Source organism: Lepidochelys kempii, chromosome 21 (genome assembly GCF_965140285.1).
Source record: "Lepidochelys kempii isolate rLepKem1 chromosome 21, rLepKem1.hap1, whole genome shotgun sequence".
Classification (NCBI taxonomy): Eukaryota; Metazoa; Chordata; order Testudines; family Cheloniidae; genus Lepidochelys; species Lepidochelys kempii.
The window spans coordinates 11622867-11633080 of NC_136400.1; the positions used below are offsets into that span (position 1 = coordinate 11622867).

At 48.5% G+C, this 10214-nt stretch overlaps 1 protein-coding gene across 1 annotated transcript in view; it reads right to left on the reverse strand.

Moving 5' to 3' along the window:
• Positions 1 to 4989, reverse strand: part of TULP1 (TUB like protein 1) — a 32879-nt gene extending 27890 nt beyond the window's left edge. The window contains exon 1 of the mRNA XM_073320051.1: positions 4867 to 4989. Coding sequence (XP_073176152.1) covers positions 4867 to 4989 — 123 coding nt within the window. The remainder of the gene's footprint in view (positions 1 to 4866) is intronic.
• Positions 4990 to 10214: the final 5225 nt, after the last annotated feature.

The following is a 10214-nucleotide window of genomic DNA, read 5'->3' on the forward strand; positions in this document are numbered from 1 at the left end:
GGAACAGAGATCAGAATCTGGCTCTCCAGATCACGGCTGAGGCACTCTGGAAGAGAAACACACCCTGTAACAACAGCCCACATTGTACATTGCCAGGTAGTTTTGTGGTTAAGGCACTGGGCTGGGACCTGCCTCTGCCACTGACTTCCTGTATGACTTGAGCAACTCACAGTGCCACTCTATGCCTCAGTTTCCCCATCTGTACAATGAAGACAATGGTTCTCCACTTCCAAGGGATCTGAGAGTTGATCCATTAATATTTGTGAGGTGCTCAAGCACTAGAGAGAGGAATAAAGTTAAGTTGATAAATAAAGTCCAGCCTACAAGGCTGTTGATCTTTCACCAACACTAAATTCTTTTAGAATAAAGATGGAAACAGCCTCCAGGAGTAACAGTCGTTCTCTCTGCACAGGGGAGCTGCATTTTATCACCCTCTCTGCCTGAGATACTGAGGTCAGCAGGGATAATGCACTAGTCCCATCTTACAGGTCAAAGACCTGCTTTACACAGCATGCGTGGGCACGACCAGTGCTGTACACAGGGACACCAAAGTGCTGCTCTACTTAAGGGCCGGGCGGCATTTCTGGGACTACTTTCCCCAGGCGCGAGGGACTCTAACCTGGGTAGATCCCACCATTTTCCCGATTCAGCCGCTCCCCTGCCCCCAAGCCCTGGGCTGCGGCAGCCAGCATCATTCCACCATGGGATACTGGGGCCTGGTGTGGCAAACCCTCCCCTCTCCAGCCTCCAGGTGACCTGAATGGCAGTTCCATGCATGCAGGTGGTTATCATTCACCTATAGAGCTTCACCCATGTGCATGCGAGGGGCTGCCTGGGGGGTGCCTACACGGGCGTGTAATTCATGCTAGTATGGCTCCATCGGTGGTCGCAGTTCTAGTGCAGACAGGGACTGGGCCGGCTCAGCAGGATTGGCTGACGTGATGGTAGAGACAGGTCTACACCCTTGCTGGAGCTGCACCGGTGGGGATTTCTGGGTCGGCGTTTGCCTAATGTAGCATTTTAGTTAGACCTCTTAGGTCCTTTGGTCTGGCTTGTTGTAATAGTTTAAGATTCATCAATTTTCCATACCCTTTTGTGACTCCTGACTTAAAAAAAAATCAAGAAAAACCCTTCCCCTGAGGATTTCACACCACTCTAAAGAAGCCTGCAAGGTAAGGAAGGATCGGTCCTTCTATTGTGCAGATGGGGAAACTGAGGCATGGAGCAAGGAAGTGACTTGCCCCAGGCTACGCACCACATCAGTGTCAGAGCTGGGGCTAGAACTCCATCTTGACTCCTACTCCTGATCTCTAACCCTTAGAGAACATCTCCAGCTCACCCTATAAATATATAAAACCACCCAAATATTTGGGTTTATAAAGTGGCTCCTGGGAAACGAAGGGGCGTATTTTCCCCACTGACCCTTACCTTTCCCATGGACATTTTTAGATAGGTCTTGATTAATTTTAGCTTGCTGAAACTCCCTTCGTTAGCAGCCACGGTTACAGGAAGACAGCAACACACGCGGTGCTATTTCTGTGTTAGGGAAACTCACATCTAAAGAGCTTTTGCGAAAGTAGCTAAGGAGATCAATGGGCATTTTCATTTCCAAGTCATCCATAAAGATTCACTGGCAACACCCGGTGAAGTGCTCAATCTCGTTCTCAAAACTCCGTTTAAATCTCAGGGTAGCTGCTTGCTAAGTTTCAAGCGTGCCTTTCTAGGGCTTCACTGATGAGACTTCCCAGTTTCTTGCTCATACTTCTCCACCTCCACTGTACTTAGGCCTCCTCTCATCCAGTTGTGTTAATACTGTGTGTAAGACAGGGTTTATTCCCTCCCACCCACCCCCCCCACTGTTGCTCACACGTTCTTGTCAACTGCTAGAAATGGCCCACCTTGATTATCACTACAAAAGGTTTTTTTTCTCTCCTGCTGGTAATAGCTCACCTTACCTGATCACTCTCCTTACAGTGTGTATGGTAACACCCATTGTTTCATGTTCTCTGTGTATATAAAATCTCCCCACTGTATTTTCCACTGCATGCATCCCATGAAGTGAGCTGTAGCTCACGAAAGCTTATGCTCAAATAAATTTGTTAGTCTCTAAGGTGCCACAAGTACTCCTTTTCTTTTTAAGACAGGGTAGGAAACCTTGCATCCAAAAACTGTTTCGGGCTCTGATGAGCTTTTGTCCTTTGCAAGTTTGCCTGGAATTACTTTCCTCACCTCTCTCTTTGAGCTGCATGGATATTCCTAACGTTTCGGTCTGCGAAGCAGCAGCTCCCATCCTTACACCTAACAAACCCAGAAAACCTTAATTCCAATAAAGCGTCTCGAAGGCCAACAAGTAAACCACAAGTCATTCGCACACCAACATCTGGTCTCTAACCATTTTTGCTCACAACATTAATTTTTGGTAAGATAGCAAAACACATCTCAGCCGCGACAAGAAACCAAAACCCTGCAATGGTGGTTTGTAAGCAATCAGCTTCCGACTTAAGTTCTGCCATAAGATTGCGACCAGTTTTGTTCTCATCTAAAGTGGCAAGAACACCCTCGACCTGATCTTGTAGCAGACAGACTGCCTCGATCCTTGCTGACCATCTGGTTGTGCTTTGGCACTTTAATATAATGCTCATATGTTTTTTCAACACTTCCCTGCAATGAACAAAAGCGGCAAACAGGGTCTACAATCTTTGAACGATTCCACAAAAATAAGACAACTTGGGGAACACCTGCTGACCAAGATTCAGTGAGCAGGCAGCATGTGGGATGAAAGATGTAGACTGATTTCCCAGCTGAATTAGATTTTGAACACCTTTGTATGCTGAAGCCAGGTGAGCTCTGTTGCCGTAGTTTTGTCCCCAGCAATCAGTCATATCTAAACCATCTTTTTTCAGCTTCTCTAAAATAACCTCAGTAATCATAGAACCATAGAACATCAGGGTTGGAAGGGACCTCAGGAGGTCATCTAGTCCAACCCCCTGCTCAAAGCAGGACCAATCCCCAACTAAATTATCCCAGCCAGGGTTTTGTCAAGCCTGACCTTAAAAACCTCTAAGGAAGGAGATTCCACCACCTCCATAGGTAACACATTCCAGTGCTTCACCACCGTCCTAGTGAAAAAGTTTTTCCCAATATCCAACCTAAACCTCCCCCACTACAACTTGAGACTATTGCTCCTTGTTCTGTCATCACCTACCACTGAGAACAGTCTAGATCCATCCTCTTTGGAACCCCCTTTCAGGTAGTTGAAAGCAGCTATCAAATCCCCCCTCATTCTTCTCTTCTGCAGACTAAATAATCCCAGTTCCCTCAGCCCTTCCTCATAAGTCATGTGGTCCAGCCCCCTAATCATTTTTGTTGCCCTCCGCTGGACTCTTTCCAATTTTTACACATCCTTCTTGTAGTGTGGGACCCAAAACTGGACACAGTACTCCAGATGAGGCCTCACCAATGCTGAATAGAGGGGAATGATCACGTCCCTCAATCTTCTGGCAATGCTCCTACTTATGCAGCCCAAAATGCCGTTAGCCTTCTTGGCAACAAGGGCACACTGTTGACTCATATCCAGCTTCTCGTCCACTGTAACCCCTAGGTCCTTTTCTGCAGAACTGCTGCCTAGCCACTCAGTCCCTAGTCTGTAGCACTGCATGGGATTCTTCCTTCCTAAGTGCAGGACTCTGCACTTGTCCTTATTGAACCTCATCAGATTTCTTTTGGCCCAATCTTCTAATTTGTCTAGGTCCCTCTGTATCCTATCCCTACCCTCCAGCGTATCTACCTCTCCTCCCAGTTTAGTGTCATCTGCAAACTTGCAGAGGGTGCAATCTACTCCATCTTCCAGATCATTAATGAAGATATGGAACAAAACTGGCCCCAGGACCGACTCTTCGGGCACTCCGCTTGATACCAACTGCCAACTAGACATGGAGCCACTGATCACTACACACTGAGCCCAATGATCTAGCTAGCTTTCTATCCACCTTATAGTCCATTCATCCAGCCCATACTTCTTTAATACGCTGCCCTGCTTTGGCGTGGAGAGCAATGAAATCTGCGAAGCATTAAAGAGGGCTCTGAATGGTCCATTTGGGGCACTTGTTGGAAGGAAAGAGCAAAAACCAAAAACAAAACATGGGGTCCTGTACATGCCTGGTTCTACTGGAACCATTTGAACCCCCGTTCACATGGGCCTGCTCAGGCCCCAAGTTCAGAGCTGGACAAGAATTTAGCCAAAGTCTTGGCTGCGGGTGGTGTAGGGGAATCAACTGGGGCCACACTGTGCATGGGTGTGTTTGGGTAGAACCTACTAGTACAGACTGCAGAGAGGGCAGCGTGTCATTCCCAGAACTCACCGTTAGTTCTAAGAGCCTCATATACAAACACAACTGCTTTATCAGAGCACAAGAGACTGGAGAGTCCCTCAGTTCTGGGCTCACAACCCATATCCACAGTTTAGCCCATCTCTGCAAAGCACCTTCTCAGTCACAAAAAGAAAAGGAGTACTTGTGGCACCTTAGAGACTAACCAATTTATTTGAGCATAAGCTTTTGTGAGCTACAGCTCACTTCATCGGATGCATACTGTGGAAAGTGTAGAAGATCTTTTTATAGACACAAAGCATGAAAAAATACCTCCCCCCACCCCACTCTCCTCTTCCCAGCCCTGCCAGCAACTTCAGTCGAGGAACACAAATCGGTACCCGAAACAGACGGCATGTCTGAATCTCCTGCATTCTCATCAGCTTCTCTCCGAAACTGTGTGAGATACTGCTGTGATGGGAGCCATAGGAAAACCTAAGGCAGGCAGATGTACAGGGGCTTAGAGTTAGGCAGGAGAAGAGTGGGAAGATTTTCTTACCTGCTTGTTAAGTTTCTGCTTCTGGGGGCTCCCAGGTTCCTCAGTCACACTGTGGAGGGGAAACAGCGCAATGAGATGAAGGCCTGTGTCTCCAAAAGCCACAGTGACTTTGCATGGCTCCATTTTTGAGGGCCCACCTGGAGTGGCCTTAAAGGCCGTACTTAATTTGTGCCAGGGCTTGGCAGTTCATAGCCCCAGCACCTCTGGGCTTGTGGCATCAGTTATAGATGTAAAAAAATTGCTTGAGCCCCGGCACCGCTTTCATTACAAATTAAGCACTGCTTAAAGGGGCTTGATTGTCAGTGGATGGATGCTCCGTGCTGTCTGATACAGCATGCCTCAAGCTGGGCTCCCAACAGTGGAAGCAGCCAAAGTCACCAGTCCTGTTAGAAAATCGTGGTGAGGGAAACAAACTTTGACCCTTAGGTTTACATCAATCCCAGCTGAGAGAGAGGGAATCCACTGCCGGCTCCCACTCCCCCGTACACTCCCTGCCCACCTCTTTCTTCTCTGGGGGCTAGAGGGAATACACCTTGTCATAAATATAAAGGGAAGGGTAAACCCCTTTGAAATCCCTCCTGGCCAAGGGAAAGCTCCTCTCACCTGTAAAGGGTTAAGAAGCTAAAGGTAACCTCGCTGGCACCTGACCAAAATGACTAATGAGGAGACAAGATACTTTCAAAAGCTGGGAGGAGGGAGAGAAACAAAGGGTCTGTGTGTCTGTCTACATGCAAAAAGAAAAGGAGTACTTGTGGCACCTTAGAGACTAACCAATTTATTTGAGCATGAGCTTTCGTGAGCTACAGCTCACTTCATGCTCAAATAAATTGGTTAGTCTCTAAGGTGCCACAAGTACTCCTTTTCTTTTTGCGAATACAGACTAACACGGCTGTTACTCTGAAATCTATCTATATGCTGGTTTCTGCCAGGGATAGACCAGGAATGGAGTCTTAGAACTTTTAGTAAGTAATCTAGCTAGGTATGTGTTAGATTATGATTTCTTTAAATGACTGAGAAAAGAATTGTGCTGAATAGAATAACTATTTCTGTCTGTGTATCTTTTTTGTAACTTAAGGTTTTGCCTAGAGGGGTTCTCTATGTTTTTGAATCTAATTACCCTGTAAGATATCTACCATCCTGATTTTACAGGGGGGATTTCTTTATTTCTATTTACTTCTATTTTTATTAAAAGTCTTCTTGTAAAAAACTGAATGCTTTTTCATTGTTCTCAGATCCAAGGGTTTGGGTCTGTGGTCACCTATGCAAATTGGTGAGGCTTTTTATCCAACATTTCCCAGGAAAGGGGGGGTGCAAGTGTTGGGAGGATTGTTCATTGTTCTTAAGATCCAAGGGTCTGGGTCTGTAGTCACTGAGGCAAATTGGTGAGGCTTTTTACCAAACCTTGTCCAGGAAGTGGGGTGCAAGGTTTTGGGAAGTATTTTGGGGGGAAAGATGCGTCCAAACAGCTCTTCCCCAGTAACCAGTATTAGTTTGGTGGTGGTAGCGGCCAATCCAAGGACAACGGGTGGAATATTTTGTACCTTGGGGAAGTTTTGACCTAAGCTGGTAAAGATAAGCTTAGGAGGTTTTTCATGCAGGTCCCCACATCTGTACCCTAGAGTTCAGAGTGGGGGAGGAACCTTGACACACCTCTGTACCCAGAGAGCATTCTGCAGACTGGCGTATTACAGGTCACTAACACAGGATCTCTGAGCAAGAGGTGGACAAGCCACAGAGGCACCCTGTGTGCCCTAAGTTGCCACATGCTGTTTCCTATCTCCTTTATTTCCCACGGGTCTCAGTTCCCATTCCCATCCTTGCCTGTTATTCCGGCTGCTCCCAGAACCTATGGCTGTTTGTCACGGTAACAGAGAATTTGGGAACATTTACAATAGAAGAACCAGCAAATGGACCTCTAGCAAACCCAGCTGCGCAACAAGGCAGTTCAAGGACATGCAGAACAGCTGCACCAGCTGTTAAGGCTGGGGGGAGGAGAGGGAGAGAGATTCTGCTTCTAGTTTATCCCAGAAAGTCTAATGCTGCTCAGAGCTGGAGATGTGGAGTGGGGTGGGTGCTGGCAGAGAGGTGACCCTCTCATTCCAGCAGATGGCACTGCAGCCTGTCAATGTAGCTAGTAATGTTTATTGTTAAATACACAACAGTGGCTGTTGGGAGAAGGGATCCTTTGGTAGGCTTGTGGCCCAGCGATCAGGCAGAGGAACCCCAAGGGGCATGTTTTCATGCATTTTCAGACCAGCAGGGATCAACCAGTCTGCCCTCCTGCCTAACCCAGGCCAGAGAATGTCACCAAGTGACTGATTCCTGCATCAAGCCCACGAGTGCTGGCTGAGCCAGAGCAGATCTTTTAGAAAGAGACACCCAGCCTGGATTTAAACACCCCGCCCCATCCCCGAGTAAGATATTCCAGGGGTTAATTACCTTCACTGGTAAAATAATCAATACCTAGATACAAATTGCACCTCATATCTAATCTGAATTTGTCTAGCTTCAACTTCCAGCCATTGGATCGTTGTCTGCAAGATTCAGAAAGCTTCTCTCCCGTTAGGTACTTACGGACAGTGATCAGGTCTCCTCTAAAGCTACCCCTTTGTTAAGCTAAATGGATTGAGCTTCTTTAGTCTCGCTGCAAAGGCAGGTGGGTTTTCCAGACCTCAGTCGTTCTCGTGGGGTTTGGTTTTTTTTTTTTTGGGTCCTGAATCTGTCAACATCCTTTTTGAACTGTGACCATCCTTCCAGCCAAGGATGGACAGAACCCCTTTCGGAGCCTGGGAATGCCAGAGGGGGTGGTGCTGATCCCTGAGAAACTTCTCTGTCATCGCTGGCCCAGGAACGGATGTTCGGGTCTCTGACATGGCAGGCGACAGCCAACCTTTGGTCCTTTCCGGCCCATTGTGGCTGATGGAGATGGTGAATGGCAGATTACTGGCTTCACTCCCTCCTGGGTTTTGGAGCAAGCATCTGTTTGCAGTCTCACAGATTGCTGCTCGTTTTGGAATGGACTAGGAAGCACCAGCTGGCCCAAGAAAATTCTGCAGGCCTCTCGTCTAACTCAGGTGTCTGGAGCCCATCAGAGTCCAGTTTCCTGCGGGACATATAGGAGTCCAAGGAATATGTTGGCTAGGGCAGCAACAAAGAACTGGGTTCTGTAATCAGACTCACATGTCCAGAGCGTGCCAGTGACTCGGAGGGTGTATCCTGGGGGTGCGTAGGGGCTTGGGTACTAGCTCCATGCTCCCAGGTACAGCCAGCCTCTCTGGTAGGCGAGCCTGATGACAAAGATCCCTCAGCACAGTGTTTGCATGCAGCCAGCCCCAACAAACCCCTCCGAAACAGGAGACCTCTGGAGCAGGCCCCTGCCCCCAACCCCCTCCATGAGCAGCTCCCGTTCTTCATTCTTTGTTCAACAGACTCTGCCTGCTTACAGGCAGGAGGGTTTCCCGTAAGAACAGGGCAAGTTTAGTCGAAACCAAAACCTTTCCTCGGAGATTTCAATGAAAATTTTGATGGGCCCAAAGTCGATAAAGTTGATACAAAATGTGTTTATCGTTTCAGTTCATTCCATTTAGACTAAATTTGAATATGAATAATAATATGATTATATATATCATACAGCATCCTGTTTTGACATGATTGAAAATAAACCTTTTGATGGCCCTGAATTGACGTATTTTAGAATTTTTGTTCTCTGGCCAATTTCATCTCGTTCTTCCGATTCCAGATGAATAGTCCCTCCCCCCAAAATATTGAAATTTCCCAGGGAATGGAAATTTCCCTCTCTGGACACTCTAGGTCTGCTGACTGATGACTGTAGAGTATCCCTCCCCACAGGAGGGAGTGGGATGGCATCTCCCCAGAGCAAGAATGAGGTACACTAATAGATTGTGGGGGAACCCTAAAATGGTAGGCTCCCATTGGGGTGCGTGGGAAAGCCTCTCTCGTCTTCCATAAGCTTTGGATGAGGCCCTGAATGAACATGGAGAGACTGGTTTCCTGGAGAGCAAGGTTCGTCCAGATCAGGGGTAGGGTCTACACTAGGGAGACGTCTGTTTGACCGAGGCAATGCTCCCTGACTGCTCAGGGGTACAGAAGCGCCGAGGCTAGAAACCTAGGCTGCAGTATTCCGCTGTGACCCTGGAGCCTGATCTGCAGACAAACACTAACCCCCTGTACCTTCTCCCTCCAACCAGGACCATGTCAAATGTGTGAGAGTAGCCAGGGGCAGAAGGAACCGAACACTCACCTGTCTGAGGTCCACACCTCATGCAGGATCTCCGACTGGAGGGGCATGGCAAGCTGCTGGCAGGGCTCTGACTCACAGGGAAGCGAGGCTGGCCCAGACCTGGAGCACAGAGTCACCTTATTGGCAGGTGTGAGGCTCGAGCGCCCCCCTCTCCTCGCCCTGATGTTCTTCCTCTCCGGCACAGACTTGAAAACACCGCACACAGACAGGGGTGGGATTTTAAATGCAAGACATGACCAGCTACAGAGTTGACCCTGTCTGGATGGGGAATCCCCACTCTGGCTTGCCCATTAATCTGCCCCAGCCTCACAACATTTGCTTATTTCGATGAAGTCGATTAGCTGGTCAAATTCATTTTCTCTGTTACCCACCAGCACTGCAGCGGCCCAGCCTTCAGCACAGGCAGCTCTGCGTAGTGCTTCGGCGGTCGCGGAGAGCCACAGAGAGGATTAACTTTTTATTTCTCTTGAAACTCGGTAATAGGATTTCAGGGGCTCATGGCCAGGCAGCCAGGCCTCCGGGGAGGTTCTATAGAACGCAGCAGCTGTTACAGCAATTCATTCAAACAGGGGCCAAGAGAGCTTGATGGATCCCACGCTATACCGCTGTGCCTCTGGATGAGCGAGTGTAAAATGCACGTGGGCCGTGCACAGAGAGAGAGAGACACACACACAGAGTGTGCGTGTACACGGTTAGTGGGTGCGAGGGCGCAGCACACAGATCATTTCAATGGCACCTCTCTGCGCTGAACGAAAGCTGGAGCGGGGCACAGTGTGGCCCACGCCAGGCTGGGGTGGAAAGAGAAGGGAGCTAAAGCCGGACACATGATCAGCTATAGAAGCAGGGCCATTCACAGGGGATAAGTCCCTGTGGGTTTGTCTCCACTGCGATCCGAGGTGTGACTGCAGCAGGCGTAGTACCAGACTAGCCTTCATCACAGCTAGCTGTGCAAGCCTATGAGGGATCCCTGGATATGTGCTGGAGCAGCAACAGCAGGGAAGGGAAAGCACCACAGGCGGGCTGCGCAGATTTTAAGGCCAGAGGGCCCATTCTGAACATGTCTGAGCTCCTGCATCGGGCTCATCAT